At 45.0% G+C, this 25039-nt stretch overlaps 2 protein-coding genes across 2 annotated transcripts in view; both read left to right on the top strand.

The window, feature by feature from the left end:
- LOC135217234 (bumetanide-sensitive sodium-(potassium)-chloride cotransporter-like) overlaps nucleotides 1–25039 on the top strand; it is a 102909-nt gene that overhangs the window by 27697 nt on the left and 50173 nt on the right. The window lies entirely within an intron of this gene.
- On the top strand, nucleotides 1061–24602 carry LOC135217236 (angiogenic factor with G patch and FHA domains 1-like). The gene is made up of 8 exons (XM_064252960.1): nucleotides 1061–1217; nucleotides 17579–17636; nucleotides 17977–18137; nucleotides 21003–21140; nucleotides 21719–21839; nucleotides 23135–23333; nucleotides 23964–24063; nucleotides 24419–24602. The coding sequence occupies exons 2-8, from the start codon at nucleotides 17600–17602 to the stop codon at nucleotides 24545–24547; spliced, it is 885 nt and encodes a 294-aa protein (XP_064109030.1). The 5' UTR covers nucleotides 1061–1217; nucleotides 17579–17599; the 3' UTR covers nucleotides 24548–24602.

The following is a 25039-nucleotide window of genomic DNA, read 5'->3' on the forward strand; positions in this document are numbered from 1 at the left end:
AACTTCCTAAGTATAGTGGTACAGATTTTCATTGCCTGTTGCTTGCTTATAAGAGCAAATATAGAAGGGGAGGGAGAGACAAGAACACATCTCGATAATGCTCTGAACTTTTGAAACCGAATACGTATGAGAGGACAGTAAGGAAACAAAGAGATTTTAATGAGTTGAAAATGACAGACCTTCAGGAAGGTCAGAAAATCATGGAAAAATGGTATAAGTGATGATCTATCCCAGATGGGAATTTAGTTACTAAGTACTCAAGTGAAAAGAAAGTGGAAAACACCGTGAGATGTAATCTGATGGAAAATGTCAGTGATGGTGATGATGAGGCTCCCTCATTAAGTGAGGGATTCTATCCTGTTTTCAGAATGATCACAGTCATTTGATCAATGAATATTGAATGAAAATTCTTGCCAAGAAGAAGATTGTGTAAGATGTCATCTAGAGAGACGTAAGTTATACCACTAGAGTACTGAACACTTGAGGTTTGCCAATAGATGTGAGGAGTATGGGAAACTCTCCTAGCATCCCTCTTGATGACAGCAGTGAATTGCTTGTTGTCAGCATATTGCTTTCCATTGCAAGATTCCAGTCTATAGAACCCACACAGAATTACTAACTGGAACATATTGGATTCAAGCTTTTCCTTCATTCTCTCTCCTAAGCCCTCAGATCAGGGTCTTGTCGTAGGACGGTTTACGTATATTAAATTTGAGCTCTCTTCGTGTCTCTCATCTATACAGTTTTTTCTCTTAGATATCAGAAAGAAGGAGAGCAAGACTAAAAAAAAAAAAAAAAAAAAACTCATTTAACATATATTAAGCCAGATGGCTTTCATGTAACCCATTGATGAATAAATATGACCCAGTGTTTTGCTGCTATTCTCCAAGTTGAGATATTTGTGCATTGTTTTTGAACAAAAGAGAGTATTAGTTATTAAGAGTATTGTAACCAGTACATATTACTAAGAGTGTTGAAAACAAAAGGATTGGAGTAAAATAAATTTCTACTTATTGAACACAAATGATATAAAACTTTACATATTTTACTTTGTATCACTAATATTTTTGTTATTACAGGAGAATGGGTTATACTATGACCCTAAGACGGGAACGTATTTCTTCTATGACCATAACACGCAGTCATACCAGTTTCATTCTCAAGTTCCTGTGGAAGGAGGGTCGGCCGGAAATTGCAGTTCAGACAAGCTAGAAAATGTAAAACCATGTGATGCAGGATTCTCTAGTTGTATAAGATTGCTTTAACGTTTGCTGTGAAATACTGTAGTCCTCAGTATGCAGTTGCAATTTAATTTACATTCTCTCTGCTGGCTACCCTTTATGGTAGCTCCCATTGTACAGAGAATTTGACTCTTGCATGGAGAACTATTAACATATAGCAAATTTATGACCTTTCAGTGCTAAAGTAGATGCTGTTATTCAAATGTTCTGTCAGTTCTTATATTGTTGTTCTGATACGTATACAAACCCTCGGTCCTTTAACAATAGGAAGGTACTTAGCGGCAGCTGAACCGGTCGTAAGCTTCGAACAAGGGGGTTTCGGTAGTTAACTACTTGTCCGGCAGTTGGCGGTCAGCTCGACTGCGAGGAGAGGAGTCACTTTGCTTTCGGCCATGCTAGTGGATGGACGTGCTGCTTGTCTCTCTGCCCGCTTCTGTCGTATGCTTGGTTTGCTTCACTGCGTGAAGACTTTTTTGCTTTTCCTTTTACTGTGTGCTAGTGCAAAGGATATAAGTAAGTACGTGTGTGTTTTTTTATTCATACAGTGCTTTATTGTTATGGATATGGAACCACAAGAGCCGGAGAGACCCCCTCGCCCCCCCATCAGCCGCAGATTGTGCCCTGGTGTGGAGGCCGTAAGTGTGGGGCCTTCCGATCATCTATAGAGGTTGATCCTCATGATTTTTGTACTCAGTGTAGAGGGCGAGAATGCTCTCGCACCGAGACATGTGATACTTGTATTTTTTGGTCGGAGGAGCAGTGGGAGCGCTATGGGGGGAGGAAGCCGCCGCGCAAGCCGGCCAAGGAGTCGTTGGAGGGTTTCCGGCTACGCCCTTGGTCACGGACACATCTTCCTCTTTTCTCTCTCCATCTCAGCTCCCTCGTTATGGCTCCTTCCCCTTCGGGGGCGGGGGAGGTTTCTCACTCCTTCTCCTCTCTTGATCAGTCGAGCGTGGAGGGAGGGGGGGGAGGTACCCGACATCCAGTTGTACTCGGGGTCCTCCGTTCGCTCGGGGTGGGAACTGTCCCCCCCCCCCCCCCCCACCCCCCCCCCCCCCCCCCCCAGGCAAAAAGGGGAGACCCCCCACTAACTCACCCGACTTTTCCTTCCTCAGACTTGCTTGCCACGGGAGACAATCTCGGACGGGCCTGGTACTCGCTGGGGCTGCAAGGGACACCGACGGTCCAGGGGCTGCCGAGTCACCTGGCGAGAGGGGCCATGCTGGTAACACACGGGCCGACCATCACGACTACCACGACGGTGTCCACTCTGGGCTACGCTGCTCCGCCGCACCTGGTGTTCACTCGGCACGTAGCCACGGTGACCCCGACAGCCGCTGTGCAGGCACCGCTGCCGGAGGTTTCGATGCCTGCTGTGACACTGCCACCTGAGTTTGCCACTCCTGCTACAGCCCCGGACTACCGGCGTCCCAAGAGCTCTCCTCTAGACCTGCCTCCTGTGCAGAGGATGCTGCTGGTTCCTGCTCCACCTGTTCCTGAGTATGCTGCTGCTCTAGCCCTGGTACCAGTTCCTGCCGCTGTCGTTCCTGCCCGTGGTGTTGCTGCTCCCACCCCAGGTCCTTCCGGACAGGTGCAGTCGGGCCCTGTTGCTTCGGCAACTGCCCCAGCTCCGTCCTTGATGGAAGACCTGACGGTGGTGCTGAGGAAGCTGACAAAGAAGAAGACGAAGAAGAAGAGGAGAAAGGTGCTGTCTTCGTCTTCATCGTCCTCTTCGTCGTCGTCGTCTGCCGCCGCTTCCCCTTCAACTTCTAAGGCCCCACAGCCGAAGAAGAAGAAGGTTGCCTCCTCCCCCTAAGAAGGCTCGCGCTGCGACTTTCTAAGGGGTTTTGTCCCACTATGGTGGGACGGTTGGGACTTCCGTCGGTCCTTCCTGTTCCTTCATGGAACGGGGAGGGCCCTTCTCTCCTCCGCAAGGAAAGAAGACGATGGGGACCGGAGGAGTGCCGGCTAACACCGGTACCTCCTCACTGGCGCGAGAGGTTCTGCCTCGACGCCAGGTACCGTCTTTACCTCTTAATCCTTACAGCCAAGACCCAGGCAACCAAGTCTGCTCGGCGCCAGGATCCAGGCACGGAGCGGAAGACTGGCGGGGGTCGCTCAGGCAACTCTCATCAGACTAGCGATCGCTCTCGCCGCAACTCGCTGGTACCCAGGGTTGACGCGATGGTCCCAGACCTCTCGCGGGCTGAGGCGAGGAAGCAGTCCTCTCGGTTACCTGAACCAGCCTCGGCTGGTCCAAGCGGCGTGATGCGCCGTGAGGACAGTCCTCGCGGACTCTGCAGGTCCCCTGACAGCCGCTCCTACCGGGACCGGGCGGAGAGGGGGACCAGCAGCAGCTCTTCTGACGCTCGGGACCGTTGCCACTGTTCTCGGTCCAGCCGCTCGACCAGGCCTGCAGCCCGATGGCCACCGCGGGTTGGCGATCGCCTGCAGCCCCCTCAGCACACCGGTTCTGCCAGTGGGAGCGGGGGGAGCCTCGGGTCTGCTTCTCCGATCCCTTCAACTTCCTCGGGCTTCACTGAGAAGAGCGAGGCGATCAGGAGTGATCGCGATGGGCGCGCTCCTCGCGATCCCGCCACGACGCCCTATGAACCTGGCATGGTCCTCGGACCAACCAGATCGTACGCGCAAGCGGCAGGAGGAGACCAGGAGGGGTCTGTCATGGTTCCTCCTGTGGAAGGAGGAGGGTCTCGGGAGGCATTCTCGTTGGACAGACTTGACGGTCCATCTCCTTGGAGTAGGATCGCCGCTCCCACCTACCGAGCCCACATTGGGCTTGGAGTCATTCTGGGGACCTAAGAAAGAACCCAAGACGACGGTGGGTCTGCCACAATTGGCCTTGGCTGACAGTGTGCTGAGCCAAGTGGACGCTCTCGTCTCCGGACAGGAGGGTTCGCTTCGGTCCGGTAGGTCTGCCAAGCTCCTTCCTCCACCTCTACCGCAACAGAGGCACTTCTGCGTTCCTTCAGAGGACCCTCTGCTGCCCAAACAGGTTAACCCGGAGCTAGCTAGGCTAACTCCGGGGGTGTCTCTGCTGCAGCTCCCGTCGGAGAACCAATGGTTCTCGCAGCAGGAGGCACTTGCCTTGGAATCTACCGCAATGGCAGCATTCTAAGCAGTCTCATGGCTCGACCTGTGGTCCCTCACAGTGTCGAAAGCTGCAGCCTCCTTGGGGAACATCACTCCTGAAGGGGACCCGGCTTTTGTGAGACTGTGCCAGTCTGGGGGTAGGGCCATTGCCTACCTGGCCCACAAGACGGCTAACCTGTGGGCCAACCTGGTTCTCCGGCGTAGAGACACTGTTCTCACCCGAGTGATCAGGGCCGCTGGGCGTGAGGCGGCTCTGGGTCTTCGCAACAGACCAGTGTGGAGTTCCTCCTTTCTCTTCCCCAGAGAGATGGTGGACGCTGCGGTGGAATGACGGCGCACTGACGACAATGACCGTCTTGTCCACCAGGCAGTCTCCAAGGTGGCTGGGCAACCTCGGACTACTGCGGCTAAGCCCAAGAGCTTGGTTAGCGCTTCCTCTGCGGCCAAGATGGTCGCCTTGTCGAAGCCGAGAGGAAAGACTCTGCCTTCGACTTCTGCTGTAAGGAGTGACCGCAACCAGCCCTCCTCCCAGTCCTTCTCTCGAGGAGGATCTAGGAAGAAGTCGAAGAGAGGAGGGAAACGCTAGGGACGGCATTCCCCCTCGCCTGCTGCCGGAAGTAGAGGGTTGCCTGGCGAGCCATTGGGCAACATGGCAGCACTACGATGCGGAGACCTGGATAGTAAACTTCCTTCGGGAGGGATATCTACTACCCTTCGAGTCTCGGCCACCCCTCACCTCCAACCCGGTCCATCTGCAAACCTACGTTCCTGGCTCGACCAAGGACGTGACGCTTCGGCAGGAAGTAGAAGCCATGCTGAGCAAATGTGCTGTGGAGATTGTACAGGATCAGTCGCCGGGCTTCTACAGATGACTCTTCCTAGGGGAGAAGTCCTGGGGGGGCTGGCGCCCGGTGATAAATCTCTCTCCCTTGAACCAATTCATTTGCCAGACTCGGTTCACGATGGAAACAGCACGTTCAGTGCTCGATTCCATCAGGGAGGACGACTTCATGCTTTTGGTGGATCTGAAGGACGCATATTTCCAGATACCCATCCATCAATCCTCCAGGAAGTACCTCCGCTTCATCCTCAACGGGACGGTGTACCAATTCAGGGCACTTTGTTTCGGTCTTTCAACCGCCCCACAGGTGTTCACGCTGGTGTCGGCTTGGGCCCACTCGGTAGGGATACGTCTCTTGAGGTATCTCGACGATTGGTTAGTCCTGGCTGCAGGACAGAGATCGACTCCTCGAATTCTGCCGCGACCTGGGAATCGTAGCGAATTACGAGAAGTCAGATCTCGAGCCCAAGCAGAGGATGAAGTACCTGGGCATGCTGATCGACACGGTAGCAGGGCGAGTCTTCCCTGCAGATTCGCTGATCAGCAGGTTCAGGGACGCAGCATGACAGTTCCTGTCTCTACCGGAGCAACCAGCTCAGCAGTGGCAGGTCGTGATCGGTCACCTGTCGTCTTTCGAGAAGCTAGTCCCTCACGGGCGTCTTCACCTGCGGTCTCTTCAGTGGAGACTAAAGGAGTGTTGGTCACAGGCAAGGGACCCTCCCTTCTTCCCTGTGTCCCTCACGGAGGAGGTGAGGCAGGACCTAGCCTGGTGGCTGGACGACGGGAACCTCGTAAGAGGAGTGTTTCTTCGCACTCCCCCCCCCTCCCCACCCCCAGAGATGCTGCTCTTCTCGGACGCATCGAGTGAGGGATGGGGCGCACACCTGGAGGAGTTGCTGACTGCAGGTGTGTGGGACCATCACGACAAGCACCTTTACATCAACGTCCTGGAGCTCAAGGCAGCGTTCCTTGCTCTCCAAGAGTTCCGGGACCGTCTGGTGGGACACTCAGTGGTGGTGATGAGCGACAACACCACAGTAGTGGCATACGTCAACAAGCAGGGGGGCCTAGTGTCCCTCCCGCTGCACCAGTTGACGTTGCAGGTGCACGAGTGGGCCGCGGCACACTTAGTAGAGCTGTCGGCCTGCTACATTCCAGGCAAGAGGAATGTGGTAGCCGACAAGCTCAGCCGTCGGGATCAGGTGATAGGAACGAAATGGTCCCTTCATCCAGACGTGGCGGAAAGGCTCTTCAACCTGTGGGGGCGTCCAGTCGTGGATCTGTTCGCTACCCGGCACAACAGAAAACTCCAGGTTTCATACAATCAACTTACCTGGCAGATATATACATAGCTAAGACTCCGTCGTCCCCGACAGAAATTCAAATTTCGCGCCACTCGCTACAGGAAGGTCAGGTGATCTACCGGCCTGCCCTGGGCGGCAGGACTAGGAACCATTCCCGTTTTCTATCATATTTTCTCTGTTGCCGGTGGTATCAACATTGTTGTTATTACCTCCTGACTTAGATTCTTATTTCATCCTTTGATCATCGTTTCTCGGCTTTTTGGTGACGTATCTGGATCGTGTTTTTGGCATTCGCTACTGTGGACTGATTTTGGACTTGCTTTTTGGATTTTTCTCAGTATGTCTGATTCAAATGTGAGTGTGAGAATGTGTGTGAATGTAGGCTGCAGGGTGAGGATACCGAAGGCTTCGGTTGATCCTCACACTGTATGTCGTAAATGTAGGGGGTTTCAGTGTTCTTCTACTAATACCTGTCATGAATGTGAGGGATTAAATGCAGAAGAAATGGAAAGACTTTAACTTCTTATTTGAAGAAGTTAGAGAGGGATAGGGTTAGACGTTTGAAAGGTGTGAGTACAAGGCCTATTGAGCCTTTTATTGATCCTATTTCTAATCCTGATGAGTTGGATTCTCCCTATATGTCAAATTCACAAGCTTTACTTTCTGAATCGGCCTCGGAAATCGCCGATCTGAAGGCTACGATTCATCAGATGAAGTCCAAAATGGCGGACTTACAAGGTAAGCTAGTGAAAGTGAACTGTACAGTGAAGTGAGTTTCTCCCAGTGTTGTGGAGGGGGCGTTTTGATCGTCCTGCGACGCTCCCAGGCTTAGACTCTTCCAAGCTCCCATGCCCAGAGGAGAAGGAAAAAGTCGAAAGCCCTTAAGGAGGTCGTGGGGAATCCCCAACGGTCAGACGTCCCTTCAGCAGGCTCTGTTTCGATGCAGGCTGCTCAGGGACGCTTTAGAAAAAGCATCCTGCGAGAGTGTTTCTCATCCTCTCCTTCTCCCTCACCTAAACGAGGGTGGAAGGATTCGGATCTCTCTAGGCCTCTGAAACGGCATTTGAGAGAACCTGAATTGGATTCGAGCCCGGAGCGCTTCTCAGATGAAGCTCCCTCGTCTATTAAAAAGGCGAAGGTGGCGTCAGCGTCACCCTACGTGGACGTAGCAGAACGCTTTCCTGCTACTTCTCCCCCGATTGAAGATGACGTTGGAGAAACTTCCAGGAAGATTCTCATGGCGGTGCAGGAACAGCTAGCCTCTTTGGTGGGAGTGTTAGCGAGGGATCCTCCTCGTAAGAAGGACGTTTCGCTTCCAATCAAGAAGACTCGTCCTCTCTCCCCTGCAATTCGAGAGGCGTCATGCAGACGTGAAGCTTCCAAACATACCGCAGAGGCTTCGGTTTCGAGATCGAGATCGAGGGAACCTTACGGCAGAAACGTAACGCCAGATAGACGTGAGGTGTCTTATAGGCGTGAAGCGTCATTCAAAGCGTCTTATAAGCGCGAGGCTCCAACCAAGGTATTGGCGCCAGTTAGGACGCCAGTTGAGAGCGAAGCGTCTCTTCCAGGCGCGAGGCGTCATCCAGACATCAGCAGCCAGACAAGCGGGAGGCGTCAGCCAGGTCGCTTGGCAGACGAGAAGCGTCATCCAAGCGGGAGGCGTCATCCTTTTATGGAGGAGAAGCCTAGGCTGGTTGGCGCCTTCCAAGAAGGAAGCTTCTATTAAAGCTTTGAAGAGGAAGGAATATCATTCCTTAGTCCCTCTCCTATCAGGAGTTTGTCTCCCCAGAGGAAAGACGTCCTGATTTGTTAGCGGAGACTCATCTAGACCCCGAGTTAGAAGTAAACTCGGAAGACAAGTATCAGGGAAGAGAAGGACTATCGAACTATAAAGTTTTGACAGCCTTGTCTTCTAGAAGAGTATGGAGACGACTTGACCCCGCCGCTCCTCCTTGCCTCCGCTCTCTTTCTCGATCGCAAAGACGAAGAAGTCAACGTCTTTTCATAGAATGAAGCCCGCCATTTCGATGAAGAGGGCTCAGTCCTTAAACTCATGGATGAAGTCGAAGAAGGAGTTGGTCAGAACGGTCTTCTGCATGCCCCCAGCGAGACTAGCTGGTAAACGAGGCATTTGGTATCAGACGGGAGAGAATATGGGCATTTCTCTTCCGTCTTCGACAGAAGCGGACTTTTCGACCTTAGTCGACGCTTCACGAAGACAAAGTTTGAACTCTGCCCGTATAACTTGGGGCATTTCAGTACTGGATCATCTCCTCAAGGGACTCTTCCATGTATTAGAAGTTTTCAACTTCTTAGATTGGTCCCTTGGGGTGATGTCCAAGAAAGCCCATGATTCTGAAGGACTCGAACCAGAAGTCCTTCGGTGTATTTTGTCTTGTATAGACAAAGCGGTACAGGATGGCTCGATTGAGATCTCCTCTTTATTTGGAGCAGGTCTTCTTAAGAAGAGGACAGTCTATAGTGCCTTTTTGACGAAAGCGGTCTCCCACTCTCAAAGGGCAGCGCTACTGTACTCTCCATTGTCAGACTTTTTGTTCCCTTCTCAGTTAGTGAAGGACATTTCTCGTTCATTAACTGAGAAGGCGACTCAAGACCTTCTTACTCAGTCAGCAAGGAAAAAGAAACCTGCTACTGCGACGGAAAAGAAAGGACCGAGTACATCGGTTCAGCCCTTTCGAGGTGGCCCTACCTCCAGAGCTCACTCAAGAAGGAAGGCTCCTGAGAAGAGAGGTAGGTCTGCCTTTCGTCCCTTTAAAAAGGGAAAATGATGCTTCTCTCCTCCAAGCACCAGTAGGTGCCAGGCTCCTGGATTTGTGGAGGCCTGGGCACGTATAAACACAGACGCTTCATCAATGTCTGTAATAAGGAAGGGATATCGTATCCCTTTCCTGGACAGTCCTCCCCTAACGTCAACACCGCGGGAACTGTCAGCCAAGTACAAGGATCCTGTGCTGAGGGATACTCTTCGATCGATGGTGGATCAGATGTGGGACAAGAGAGCGATAGAACTAGTACTGGATCAAAACTCCCCGGGGTTTTACAATCGCCTTTTTCTGGTTGCGAAAGCCTCGGGAGGCTGGAGACCAGTACTAGACGTCAGCTCTTTGAACAAATTTGTTCAGAAGGAGAAGTTCTCGATGGAGACTTCTGCCTCTGTTCTTGCGTCAATGCGACAACGAGATTGGATGGTGTCTCTGGATCTCCAGGACGCCTATTTTCACGTCTCGATCCACCCTTCATCGAAGAAGTACCTCCGTTTCATGACGGGGGGAAGGATCTTTCAGTTCAGAGCCTTGTGTTTCGGCCTTTCCACAGCTCCTCAGGTCTTCACAAGTCTGATGAAGAATGTGGCGAGGTTTCTTCACCTCAAAGGTGTAAATGTCTCTGTATCTGGACGATTGGCTCATCAGAGCCAGATCAGAGAGACAGTGCTTGGAGGACCTACCTTACGTTGACATTGAACCTGATCAGATCGTTGGGATTACTCGTAAACCCTCGAGAAGTCACAACTGACCCCAGACAGAACTTAGTCTATCTGGGGATTCAGATGGATTCTCGGGGTTTTCGAGTATTTCCTTCGCAAGAGAGAATCACAAAAGGTTTACAAGTAGTCTCTCTCTTCTTAAGGAAGGAACAGACTTCGGCGAAGGAATGGCTGAGCCTTCTAGGAACCCTTTCCTCGCTCGAACAGTTCTTCCCTCTGGGAAGGCTGCATTTACGCCCTCTTCAATTCTTCCTCAAGAGGTCTTGGAGTTGAAGACCGGACATTCTCGAACGCCTTTTCCCATTCCAGTGGAAATGAGAACACATTTGGAGTGGTGGTGGCCCCCTCTAAAGGAGAACAAAGGAATCTCCCTGAAAATCCTGAACCCAGACCTAGTGTTTATACTTCGACGCGTCGGAGAAAGGTTGGGGAGCAACATTAGGCCTCGAAGGAAGTGTCAGGCACCTGGGAAGCAGCACAGGTGTCTTGGCACATAAACTGCAAAGAGCTCTTCGCCGTACCACATGGCTCTGAAGAGTCTAGAACCTCTTGTTTCGAACAAAATAGTCAAGTAAATGTGGACAACACCACAGCACTTGCCTACATTCGGAAACAAGGAGGGACTCACTCCTTGTTCCTATACGAACTGGCAAAAGATCTTCTACTTTGGATGTCTCAGAGGAACATCTCCCTACTTACAAGGTTCGTTCAGGGAGAAAGGAATGTGAGGGCGGACAGGCTCAGCAGGAGGAACCAGGTCCTTCACACAGAGTGGACCCTACACAAAAATGTGTGCCAAGATCTCTGGTCTCTTTGGGGGACTCCTCACGTGGATCTCTTCGCCACGTTCATTCCAAAAGGCTGGCAGTCTTTTGCTCGGTTGTGGAAGACCCAAGAGCTCTGATAGTAGACGCCTTCCTGCTAGACTGGTCTCATGTAGACGTCTACGCTTTTCCTCCGTTCAAAATCCTGGGACTAGTGCTGAGAAAATTTGTTGGCTTCAAACAAAGGGGACGAAGATGACATTGATAGCCCCCTTTTGGCTGTCACAAGACTGGTTCACGGAGGTAGTGGAGTGGATGGTAGATTTTCCCAGATCCCTCCCAAGAAGGATGGATCTTCTCAAACAGCCACACTTCCAGAGGTATCATCAAAAACCTCCCCGCTCCTCGCTCTGACTGCCTTTCGACTATTGAAAGACTCGTCAGAGCGAGAGGGTTTTTCTCGCAAAGTTGCAAGCGCAATCGCGAGAGCCCGCAGAACCTCCACTAGACAAGTATATCAGTCAAAGTGGGAGGTTTTTAGAAGGTGGTGCAGAACTAAGAAGTTGTCCTCCTCCACTACCTCTGTAGCGGAAATTGCGGAATTCCTTCTATTCCTGAGAGAAGAATCGCATCTAGCGGTATCCACAATAAAGGGATACAGAAGTATGCTTTCGGCAGTCTTCAGGAATAGAGGATTAGATCTGGCAGATAACAAGGATCTCCACGATCTCATACATTTGAGACGACGAAGTCTAAGGAACCGGTCCCTCCTAACTGGAACCTGGACGTGGTACTCAAGTTCCTGTCGTCCGAAAGGTTTCGAACTCCTCATCTGGCGTCGTTCGGGACATTACTAGGAAATGCCTATTCCTATCTCTAGCTACGGAAAAGAGAGTTAGTGAATTACATGTTCTGGAGGATAAAGTAGGATTCAAGGGAGACTCAGCTATTTGCTCGTTTTAAAACCCTGTTTTTAGCAAAAAACGAGAATCCCACGAATCCCTGGCCTAAGTCATTCGAAGTTTTAAAGGCTTATCGAGTCTCGTAAGCAGAGAAGAAGAGAGGTCTCTATGTCCTGTAAGAGCTCTAAAATTCTATCTCTAGAGAAAACGCCAGATGGGAGGCTCTAGACAGGGTCTTTGGTGCCCGGTAAAAGACCCCACAAGACTGATGTCTAAGAATGCTCTTGCATTCTTTGTGAGGAACGTCATTACAGACGCGCATAAGATCTGTCCTGACGAAGAGTTCCGACTGTTGAGAGTGAAAGCGCACGAAGTGAGAGCAGTAGCGACGTCTCTCTCGTTTCAAAAGAATATGTCACTTAAAAACACCATAGATACGACATTTGGAGATGCAATCAGTATTTGCATCTCATTACTTGAAAGACGTTCGTGTGGTATGTGATGAGAAATGTTTCTGGGTCCTTTCGTATCGGCGGATACGATCCTGGGTATGGGAGCCAACACCAATCCTTAAGTATATACTTACTTTCTTTTTAGATATGTTCTAGAGTCTCTTCTAACAAAAAGGACTTGGTGCTGCACAGTAAGAGACTCTTGTGATATCTAATTAGATGAGTATAAAAAAATTTTTTTTTTGAAAATTATGTATGTTTGCGTATTGTGCTTTTTGAGTTATGGTTGTTGTGAAGAGTTCGGGGGATAACTCGGGAACAATCTTTATTCTAACATTGTGGTTAGGATCAGGTGGTCGGGGATTGGTTGTATGCTCCTTCATAAGGTGTATTGTCATATAAGTGATCAGCACCCATTGACAAAGTCCTTTCAGGCTCTGCCGAGTAAGCGGAATAAGACCCCACGCGGCAGACCCACAAGAACTCTTGGCCATAGATCATATATCTCGCTAAAGTTTCTTGAGGTGATGCAGACTACTGGGCAAACACCCACGAAGTCTACCACCTATCAGGTAGGAACCAAGGTTTTATTTATACCTACAACATATGTTGTTTACCTGTCTATTCCATAAGTAGCTTGTCCTCTTACCCTCCACCAAAGGGTGCCATCAGCTATGTATATATCTGACAGGTAAGTTGATTGTATGAAAATGATATTGTTATGTTACAATAAAGTTTCATACATACTTACCTGGCAGATATATACGATTAATGGCCCACCCAGCCTTCCCGCAGGAGACAGGTGGAAGAGAGAAAATATGATAGAAAACGGGAATGGTTCCTAGTCCTGCCGCCCAGGGCAGGCTGGTAGATCACCTGACCTACCTGTAGCGAGTGGCGCGAAATTTGAATTTCTGTCGGGGACGACGGAGTCTTAGCTATGTATATATCTGCCAGGTAAGTATGTATGAAACTTTATTGTAACATAACAATATCATTTTTCTACTCGGCTGTGCCGGACCCATGGGCAGCTGCAGAGGACACTCTTCAACATCCGTGGGACAACCTCTTTGTCTATGCCTTTCCCCGTTCTGTCTGATTCGCAAAGTGATCAGCAGGGCGATGACCACCGCGAACCTTCGGATGATCCTGGTGGCGCCCAAACGACCTCAGGCCGTTTGGTATCCGGACCTGCTGGCTCTGCTTGCCGAAGCGCCGAGAGAGATTCCCCCCTGGCACAACCTCCTGTGCCAGCCACACGTAGAACGATACCACTGGTCCGTCGAGTCCCTGTGTCTTCACGGCTGGCTGTTATCCACCATCTCTTGCGAGTGAGAGGGTTTTCTCGCAACGCAGCAACAGAGATGGCAGGATACCTCAGACAGTCCTCTGCAGCTGTCTACCAGGGGAAGTGATCCGTCTTCTGTGGTTGGTGTCGTGGACGGCATCTCTCTCCTCTCAGAGCCACTCTTCAGCAGGTAGCGGATTTCCTCTTCTTCCTTTGCCGAGAGAAGCTCCTCTCCGTCTCTGCAGTTAAAGGATACAGAGCTGCCCTGGCCCTAGTCCTTAAACTGCGAGGTGTGGACATCTCCTCTTCTTTCGAGATCTCCCTCCTGATGAAGAGCTTCGAGAGGTCTTGGCCACCCAGGGAACTCAGGCCCCCGGGGTGGGATGTGACTCTCATCCTTAGGAGTTTGACTCACAGACCCTTCGAGCCACTCCGAGAGTCGTCAGACAGGGATCTGACCCTCAAGACCCTCTTCTTGCTGGCCCTGGCATCGGTGAAGAGAGTAGGGGAACTTCATGGTCTTTCCTTCGATGTCAAGCATTCTAGGGGATGGGGATCCGTGATGCTCGATTTCGTCCCGAACTTCGTAGCGAAGACTCAGAATCCTTCGGTCCCTGACGACCGGTTCGAGTTCTTCACGATCCCCTCCCTGAAGGATTTCACTGATAATGATGCAGATGAGATGCTGCTTTGTCCTGTGAGGGCGCTACGGCACTATCTGAAGAGAACTCTGCACCTCAGGCCTGTGTCGATGCCTCTTCGTTAGCACCGGGGTTACCAAGAAAGAAGTTTCCAAGAACACTCTTTCTTTCAGGCTGCATGAGGTGATCAGGAGGGCGTATGAGACAGCTGGTAGTGATGACACCGGTACCCTTCGTCCGAGAGCCCACGAAGTCAGAGGTATTGGTCCAACCCTTGCATTCCACAAGAACTTCTCCGTGGCGCAGGCTCTGAAGGCAGGGATTTGGGCCAACCAGACCACCTTCACTTCATTCTACCTTCGGGATATCACCCACAGGTCCTTGGACACTTTTTCCTTGGGACCCGTGGTGGCTGCTCAACAAGTTGTGTAGTCTACCCAGCACCCGAGCGGACAGAACAGCATCGCAAATACTGTAGTATATTACAGGATTGTTAGATTTAAATTTTAAATTGTTCATACGCATTTACAAACCTTCGTTCTTTGTGTAAGATGTAGCTTTAGGTTTAAACTTACTGACAAGGTATTTAACTATTAACAAATAAGTGAAGTACTGCCTACCTGATGGTCTGCACTCCACTTTGTTTCTGGCCACTTTCAAGCAGGTATTTCATCCATTATTCTCTGTTCCTCCCTTCGCCATTCTTTCTTTTCAGTAAACTGAATATTCCTAGTTATTAGGAGATGAAGGAGTGGATATACTGTACGATCTTATGATAAAGATCCTTGAACAGGAAAAGATACCAAATGAGTGGCGTGGGAGTACATTGGCGATGTCCAAGAGTGTGGTAATTATAGGGGTATTAAATTGATGTCCCACACTTTGAAGATATTGGAAAGGATGATAGATGCTAGACTGAGAGAAGTACTAATAGGTAAAGTGCAGATGGGATTTATGAAGGGAAGGGGAACAACAGATGGTATATTTTCTCTGAGGCAACTAATGGAGAAATTTGGGGAGAAACAAAGGGACCTACATATGGTATTCATTGACCTTGAAAAGACTTATGACTGAGTCCCGAGACAAGAGGTATGGAGGAGTCTGAGGGAGAAGATGGTGCCAGAGAAGTATGTGCGATTGATACAAGAGATGTACCGGAATGTATTTACCAGAGTGAGGAACCGTGTTGGAGAGACAGAGGTTTTTGAGGTGAGAGTAGGATTACACTAGGGGTCAGCTCTGAGCCCATTTATCTGTATCATAGTGATGGACGTTATGATATAGGAAGTAAGGGAGGCAGTACCATGGAACATATTGTATGCAGATGATATTGTTCTGTGTAAAGAGAGCAGGGAAGATCTGGAAATGAAATTGGTAAGATGGAGACAAGCACTGAAGGACAGATGAATGGGAATAAGTAGATCTAAGACAGAATATATGTGCACCACCAATGAGGGGGATGATAGAGAAAGTATTCAGCTTGGTGGAGAACAAATAAAGCGAGTTGATAAGTTTAAGTATTTGGGATTGTTTGTTAACGCTGGAGGAAGTATGGAAGAAGTAAAACATCGGGTGCAGGCAGGCTGGAACAACTGGAGAGCGGCCTCTGGAGTTCTTTATGACAAAGTACCGCTGAGGTTAAAAGGAAAATTTCACAAGATGGTGGTGAGAACAGCAATGCTGTACAGTACAGAAACAGCAAGCATGAGAAAAACAGAGAAGATGGAAGTGGCTGAAATGAGAATGTTTAGGTGGATGTCTGGGGTGACAAGAGAGGATAGGATCAGAAATGACTACATAAGGGGGTCGACTAAGGTGGTGGAAGTATCAAAGAAAGTGCAGGAGGGCAGGGTGAGATGATATGGACACCTGTTGAGGAGAGATGAGGACCACGCTGGGAGACATACAATGGGGATGGAGGTTCAAGGAAGAAGAAGAGGGAAACCAAGAAAGAGATGGAAGGACTGTGTGAGAAGAGACTTACATGAGAAAGGAATTGATGAGGCAGAAGCGCAGGATAGAAATAGATGGAAATGGCTCATCTGTAACGGCGACCCCATATAAAAATGGGAACCAGCTGGGAAGAAGATTTCTGGTTATTTTGCATGCATTTTTTATCTTGGTTTTGTTTTTTGGATATAATTATGAGTCAAACCTGTGATTTATGTAAGCCTTTATCCTCCATTCAGAGGAAGCCCCTGAACATGAGGTGCTTTCTTGTTAGATACAAACCTTATAATAGGTTTTTGTTGCCTGTGGAAATCCATCATACCCAATGTGTGCCCTGTAGGAGGCATGCACACAACTGAAATAGTTCTTGTTCCAAGTGCTGTAAGTGGCTGTTTGAACAATAGATGAAGTTTAGTGTCATTGGAGGGTAGTACTCCACAGTGACACTGGAGATCTTTGGCACCATTCTTCCACCTGTTGTTGCCATCCCTAAGTAGGTAGTTTCCCCTTTGGCTAGTCTTACCAATCATTCTGTGGAGAGTTGTGAGGGAGGAAAGGGTGACCATTGTGGCATCACTAGAGGGGCTTTCCACTTTTCCACTTTTTTGAGGGAGAGTTCTGAGCAGGAGGAGGTGCGCTGGAGTTCGAGAAGCTTAGGGTTGCCTCCCCTGGGGCCTGTTGGGGAGCCCGGCAAGTTTGCTCTTCTTGTTTACCTCACTATTGCAAGGGTGACCCTTGTGACCAATACCATGGCGACTCTAATGCCTTCTACATTCGCAATCTCCGGTGGCTGCCTGACCAACCGCACCCACACAAGATCCCTGCATGTGCTAACAGCTGTTTGTCCTGAGGAAATGTCTTCTTCCTCTTGGGATGGTTCTCCTCCTTGTGCTCTTGTCAGCGTTGGCCTAGGCTGGGAAGGACAGTAAGAAGTCAGAGAAGCATAGGAGGAAGTCCGTCGTAATCACCCATTGTTGTCTTTGCCTTCGTTGTTTCTGTTTCCATTGCCCCCACATACTACAAAATTCCAAGTGGAAGCTGACTTGGAAGTTTTCAGTTCCTGAGCCTTTTCGTTTGGAAGTATTAAGTCATCAGAAAGAAATGATTGGAATAATCTTCTGTGTAGTCATATCAAGTAGTTTTCTTCAATAACACAAGAAGTGTGGATTTCTTCTCTTCTTTCCTTCTGTGTATGTAATAAAGATTGTAGCTTGTTTCTAATCTATGATAAGAAAATCCATGAAAAAAAGGTTTCAATTTGGGCTAAGCAAATAATTATGCTGAAAACTCTTGGATGTAGTCCAGGTTCAGCTCGGTCAAGTTTTTCCATTGGATTTATTAGTTGAGATTCCAAGTATATTCAACTGACCTGTTTTGTTTAAACTTGACCACTTTTCACATCTTTGAATAACTGTGTTTTAAAGGTGATGCTTAGTAGGTATTTTCGCTAATGCTGATTGAATTGTTTTCAGATTTTGGGTATTTTGTTGCACTCTTGAGTGCATGTAATGAAAATATCACATCTAATATGCCCTTTACAATTATTTAATTTTTAATTCCAGTATATGCTCAACAGGTCAGTGGAGGTCATGACGCCATGAATTCTGGAAACTTTTCCTCCATGAATTACCCAGGTGAGCTGTTGTTATATTGTCTGAGGTGGCTGAAAAAAATATAAAAATCATCTCGGGTATTGGAATATGTATTCTCAAGGAAGTCTGTGTTATTCACAAATATTACATTGTTCTTAGCTGTATAAATAACTAAAGTGAGAGTATTCATTGGATCACTGGCTATCTGTTTAGTACCAACCTAAGTTGGGTATAACAGCTTAGCACAAGATACAAACTACTGTTCCCATGGGTAGTTCTCAGTAATTAAACCCACGCCAGCATTAAAATAAAATAAAAAGCATTGGAAGTTATTCATTATAAAAGATAGATTAACTGACCACCTTATATATTGTATTTCCAGAAAACCAAGGAGAAGTTCCTCCATCCATAAGGTTAATGGTTACAGAGAGTGGAGTGGACAAGGTTAAAGTGGGTGAACTCCATATAGTAACCATGAATGGTGGTAAAGTTGGAAGGAATCCTGAAAACTTGATTCAGTTGTTGGACGTCAATGTTAGTAAGGTATGTAGTACGTCGCCAAGCGTGCCACGCTTTTTTGTAAATTTATGATTTTATTATAAAGGGAAGAAAAAGGGGAAGAGAGTATTGTAAAGGTATTTTAAAATTGATGAAAGTTTAGGTCAATTGTTTGTAAGTTGTTTACTGTATTTTTCATGTCTATTTAGGTGCAGTCTGATATGAAATCAATGCAGTATTGCATGTTTTTTCACCCTAAGACAAAGTATGTACACTGTACATTCAGTACTGGATGTACAGGCACACAAAACAAAATTTAAACTGGCGGATGGCAAATGGGTGCACCTTGAACACAATTATAATTTGCGATCCCATTGGTTTGTATCTTAATGTTTGTAAGTGGTGTCTTTAATATGAAAGTAAGTTTAGAAGGTTCTGCAAATGAATTAGGCAAAATGGTTTAAGCTGAAAAATGTGAGGTTGGCTTTGTGCCAAGGAGGTCCACAACTGATGAAACTGTACCAAGTAAAATGGAGAATTATATTATGGATCTTCAGAGTGCACTTGGCAGAGTAGCAAAAAAAGTAGTTTGATGGAAATCGTGAAAAGATATAAAATTCACTTTACTAATAATTGAAATGTGTTTCTTTTCCAAATGAGAATTTTAGGCAATTGATAATTAAATTGCAAATTGGTATAATTGACAAAAATAAAAGGCAATGAATCCCTGCATTTTACAGTTTTTTTGTGTCAGTCTTTGATTATTTTCAACTGGTTTCCAGCTGTCACTAAGATTTATCTTGTCAAGACCGAAGGTTCATTAGCTATGAAAAATACAAATACAGTAGTACCTCGAGATACGAAATTAATCTGTTCCGAGGCGCCCTTCGTATCATGAGGTTTTCGTATCTTGGACCACATTTTACATGTAAAATGGCTAATTCGTTCCAAGCCCTCCAAAAACACCCCAGTAAATTATATTTCCAGGCCTACAACACTTGTTCTAGGGTTATGACGCCGATCCGACGGAAGAAATATGACTCCAAAAAGGCAAAATACTGTACATACTTGAGTAATATTCAACTGCATGTAATGTTCAACCCCATTTTTACTGCATATATTAGGACTTTAGCATATGTCCCTTAGCAATAAGCCTAGCCTATGTTAGCGGTTGCTACTGTAGCCTAGTCTATGATTCTGACATCTAAACCTAAGAAGCTAAAAGCTTAGAATATGCCAATAAAATGTATAAATAATCGGTATGTATTCATTTTAAATAATTATTAATTAATCATTAACTATAATACACAAACAAAAAAAACCTTCCAATCGATTGTTTACATTCAGCTCTTACGAGTACCGAACGACGAACAAAGCCAAGCAATCACTTTTCCTAGGACACAGTAAGCCATAAATTTTCATTAGTATCTCTCTTCAACTAATGAAACTACCAAACAGTATAATAACCATTCATTTCTATTCTTTATTCTATCTTTACCTAATGGAGATACCGAGTTACTGACACCTATAATGAAACATATACGTAACGTAATATTAAAACAGAAGAAGAATTCTAAAAAATACGTATTTGTTGGCTTCGATGATACCAGTCTGATTTATTTTATATTTTATGATATCTAATTCACAATTTTTTTATTAAATGTATTGCATGTACTCATTTCAAATAATTATTAAGTAACCATTAACTATAATAAACAAACAAAAAAAAAAGCTTCCAAACTTCTGTTTACATCCAGCACTTACGAGTATTGAACGATCGCCAAGCAATCACTTTTCCTAGTACACAGTAAACCATAAATTTTCATTATCTCTCTTCAACTGCTGAAACTACCAAACAGTATAATAACCATTCATTTCTATTCTTTATTCTATCTTTACCTAATGTTTTTTTTTTATTATATGTATTGCATGAATAAGTTTTTCAATTTACAGCATCCTTTTACCAATAGAATATTTAAAGCACAAGGGGTAGATGCTGACCAATAGGAGAGCAGGATCTTATGGGAGGGGTGACTAGCATCAGGAACCAATGGAGAGCGGAGAGCGGGGGATATGGTGGCGAGTTTACTCAGTTGGCGGCGCAGGAGTTTTAAAATTGTTCTCGGTGGTGCGGGCGAATCTCGGGATTTTACAGCAACAACCTTTCATATCTTGAAAACTTTTTGTATGTAGAGCTGTAAAATTTTTCGTATTTGCTTTTGTATCTCGAGTTTTTCGTAAGTTGAGCCTTTCGTATGTCGAGGTACCACTGTAGATTAAAAATTTGTCATATTTCCCCAAATGTTTTGATTGAATGGTGCTAGTGTATCATTTTTGCCTGGGTGTATGCATAATCTACAGTAATGAATTTCTATGACCCAGTATTGCTGTGGTTTCATTGTTAAGTATTTTCCATCAGCTTTTGAAGTCCTGTACATGAGCTCGTCTTTTCTTCAGAGCTCTGTGTTACCTGTAATAGTGTTATGTTGTTTATTTGTCTTTTGTTAGCAAGGTTACACTAAAAGTTGTGTTGAAGGTCTTTGAAATTTTTTGAATTTTTGGAGAAATGGCCATGTAACTTTTGTGGAGAAAAGGGGCCCTGTGTGTGTGGAGTAGTATTTTCAACTCTGGCAGAAGTGTGTTGCCTCAGTAAGCACTGTTGTTGTCATTTTTTAATAAAAAATCAAATTGATCTTACTGTTACAGTAATAATATCTTTCTGTCTAACAGTCCAGTTTCTCTTAATACATTCTTGTTCCAGTTACGACTATTCATGAAAGGAAAAAGACTTTGCAATACCTGGAGATGCAGAAGAGTGGCTTATTAGTAGTCTGGTGAAAGTCAGTTACTTGAATAACAATTGGAGTTTTTCAAAGCTTTTAATTGATTTGCATAAATGAACTCTTGCAGGAACATGCTGAATTTGTCTATAGATCAGATAGCCCTGATGATCATCATTACTTCATCAAAGATCTTGGTAGTATTCAAGGAACTTACATCAATGGCACTTGTATATGCATACCAGGGGAACCTAGCGATGAAATTGAGGTAAGTTAAGTGTTTATGCTCAAATTTGTTCAAATTTCACAGCAGATGTTCTCAGTTTATTGAAGAAATTAAAAATTCATTTAATGTATTTTAGCTGTTTACCACTTTTCTTTGTTGCTGGACAAAGTAAACAACCTGTTGGAAGTTTCTAAATTTTTGGAGTAAGTGGAAATACTATGGAATGATAATAATAATAATGTATATCGCATTTGTGACTTACAAAATTACTGGAAAACCAGAAAGGAAGGTAACAGAACTCAACCCTTCAAATTAAATATGAAAGTAATGCACAGATTAAATGTATTTAAGAGGAGATATCATCTCTTAAATGCTTTTAGCGTGTAATGTGAAAGACAGAACATAATTAAAAACCAATGCATTAGTATATGCAGTTCCTAACTTGCACCAATTCAGATTAACAGTTGAGGATAAAGTTGCTGTTTTACATCCGGTGTTTTTTTCATCACATCCAGAAGTTTCCAGTATCCAACAGGGCCTTTGATGCATTGTAATATTGTCTTTTAACTGTCTTATAGATTTTTTAAATGTAATTCATTGAATTTTCTTGTTGATAACAGGTGGGGCATGGTTGGGAAATACAGTTTGGATCAATCAAGATGAAGTGCCACATTCACCCAGGATATTTAAGCTGTAATGAATGTGAACCAGGAATAGTTCGAGCAAGTCAACCACAGCTAAGTGAGTATAAAGGTGATAGGAAAGTGTTAACCGTTGTATAGACACAGTTTGATTTAGTGGGTCAGAATCCCAGCTTAATTCTTTCATCTTTCATTCATGGGATATTCTTCGTTGTTGCCATGGCCGTTATTATACCTGAAAATTGAATGTTCTGTTCTGTGTAAGTTTATTTTGCAAGTTCAGGGACTTTATATAGGTTATATAAATGAAAACATTAATAGCTCAAGAGTGTAAAAAGGATGATGGCAGTGTAGGAATTTATTAATAGGCTGTGGCAGGATTTTTTTAGGTATCCATTATGTATGCATATGAATTGAGATCTTGTTTTGTAGTTTGTTGTCAGTGAATTCAAAATGGAGTTTATCAGTATCATATTTTGAGTGGAGAAATATAACTGGACAATTGAATTGTTTTACAGTTGACCTCCAACTATTCACGGTTCTGGATTCACGGCTTTACCTATTTGCAGATTTTTCTTTGGAACCAGAATAAAAATAAAAGAACAAATAGTAATATTCAAACGTGTGAACACGGAATGGCTATCGAAAAGTATGACGTCACAGCCGCCTTCAACGGGGTAGCTAGGTGTGACCTATGGGTCGGCTCCCCGTATTTAGGGTCTTTTGATGAGGAAAAGGCTAATTGGATGGGTTGCTGTGGTAGTGTTTAACACTCGCCCCAGTTTATACCGACACCTTTTATATAGCGTGAGCGTAGTCAGAGGCTTCTGACATGTCCAATTAGCAGTTCTCTGTATTATAGCAATATTTACTAGAAATAGTGCTAAAGCAGACATTATTTCACTGGGCGACACGGCTTCCTCGCCCAGAAATAGATTTTTCCTACGTCAAAATCCCTTTTTTTACTCATGAGCTAGTCCCAGTTGGAAATGCTGGACCCATCAAGAAAGGTTTATGGAATCCAGGAAATACAGAATTTCGAAATTATTTTGTGTATGTTGGAGTCCAAGTAGTAATATGAACATTCAGTGTACTTCTTGATTGGAGAAGAAATTGGGCTACAAGTCATCGCATATTGCTTATATTTTTTTATGTGCCTGTAAAAATATTTTCAAATACACGGTCATTGAAAAAAATTACTAACAGATTGAAGTAGGAAATGTACTGATGCTTCAAAGTAATTATATTTTTAATCTCCAAAATGTTTGTTCTTAGTGCACACCATTATTAAGTCTTCACTTATTGCATGTATACACTTGCTTTTCTCATGTGGCATATTTTATTTTGTAGATTTTAATTGGGAAATAGACTGATATCAGGGTTTTCCCATTACAGAGGGTGAGTTCCAGAAAGTGAAACCATCAGTGGAGAAGACTCGATTGAAAGTTTTGAAAGCCATGAAGAAAAAGTATGCATATGGGGCTGGCATGCCGCCACAACTTCCTTCAGAGTACGAAGACCGTGCTAAGAAAAGACGAAAGGAAAAAGGTTCAGACAACCCTTACGAAAAAACAGAGGTTGCGTCGACACAAACGTAAGTATAGTAGTAGTACTTTCCACGATCACACATATGTACTTTAATCAGTGTTATGTATATCTAGCTGCCATTTATAAGAAACTGATGCATAAGCACTCATTCCCTAAGAATATTGACAAACAATTTGAGAGTAGTCTGTCATGTATTTTTTTCCTCGTAACACTGGCAATTATGCTGTGGCACAGATTACCTTTTGTAAATTTGACCTCCATTTTTATCTCATCATGTTTCATATTTTGATCGTCTTTCTCTGGCATTGTTTGCATCATCACATTTTCTGTATCTTGGGCAGAATAGGAGCGACGATTATACGGGAGCAATAATATAAAGTACTTGAAGCTATGTATAATCAGATTTGATTTTAGTACTCTTGTTACCAGTACATAGAGGGTGCAAATATCTTTAAATAATATTGCTATTTTGAAAGGCTGCTTGAATAATGTTTTATTATTACCTGTAAAAGTAATTGATTGTTGGTAAAAGAATGTCCCTTTTTTTTTTTTTTTTTTTTTGTAACATATGTTGTGGTTTTCAGTATTAAATAAGACAGTGACGTACAGAGGTTTTGTTGTGTTAAGGTTACATACTTTTTATGTCTTCATCACCTGTTTTTTTTTTTCTCAACAGAGAGTTGAAGGATACGAACAAAGGGTTTGAAATGCTGAAGAAAATGGGATGGTCAAAAGGTGATAGCCTTGGGAAGTCTCAATCTGGCATCACTGCACCAGTAAGTATCAAGAGCAGTTTTGTTGGCTGTGTAGCTTACAGTACACTGAGCTAATTTCTCTCTCTCTCACACACACAGTATCTTATAAGTAAATTTTAGAGTATAAGAATAGAAGTGAAACTGCTATTAAATATTATTCAAGTAATTTAGTCCTACATTTGGACGTGCTTACTGCGACCTCATAAACAGGTTGAACAGATTGTGGATATTGAAGCATGGTCATGTTAAAGAAGTTGGATAGCCAGCTAGGAAGAGAGCTGCAGAATAGGACAAAAAGTATAAGGGAAAAAAAATGGTGCATTACAGGGATAGTGGATTATGTCACTTTTTATATATATATTTTTTTTTATTTTAGATTGAAGCTGCAAGCAATGTCGGTCGAGGGGGACTTGGCTTTGCCTCTGGGTTACCGCCACAGATGCCCGTCGACATCAAGCGAAAGAAGATCCTCGATGTCACGGTGCAACGCTTTAAGAAACTGTAATGTTGACGTGGTTTGTGATGTTTGTATGATTATCTACATAAAGTACGTTTTGTCAGCTTGAAGTTTCGTAGCCTTGCAATACATAGTGATAAGTTAATTCAATGAAGCTTCTTGAAGATGAATTTGAGAGGCTTCTACAGTTGAATGTTGGTATAAATTGCAGTTGTGGATGTGCAGTCAAAGAGGGTTGGATTTTGACCAGGAAAAGGACTACTGGGATAAAAGGTAACAAGATCAAAACCTTGAATATTGGATGAGATCTGGGATACAATAATGAGTAGATATGAGCAAAAGGTACCTGTAGAGTGAAGGTAAACAGTGAAAGAGGGATAATATTTTGAAAAACTCCACAAATGTTAATTACAAAATATGTATATGGCTTCATATCTTGAAATACCATGAAAGGGCATTGTGCATAAGTCATTCATTATATCACAGATTTTAACGGACCACCACCTCACTTACTACATACAAGAAGGATAATGAAAGAAA

Source organism: Macrobrachium nipponense, chromosome 7, assembly GCF_015104395.2.
Source record: "Macrobrachium nipponense isolate FS-2020 chromosome 7, ASM1510439v2, whole genome shotgun sequence".
Lineage (NCBI taxonomy): Eukaryota > Metazoa > Arthropoda > Malacostraca > Decapoda > Palaemonidae > Macrobrachium > Macrobrachium nipponense.

Bases quoted from the DNA above. Each gene is read 5' to 3' on its own strand.
- LOC135217236 (XM_064252960.1), top strand. From the start codon at position 17,600: ATGAATTCTGGAAACTTTTCCTCCATGAATTACCCAG. The intron at 21,840-23,134 runs GTGAGTATAAAG...TTCCCATTACAG, and splicing joins AGCAAGTCAACCACAGCTAA to AGGGTGAGTTCCAGAAAGTG. The intron at 24,064-24,418 runs GTAAGTATCAAG...TTTTTATTTTAG, and splicing joins AATCTGGCATCACTGCACCA to ATTGAAGCTGCAAGCAATGT.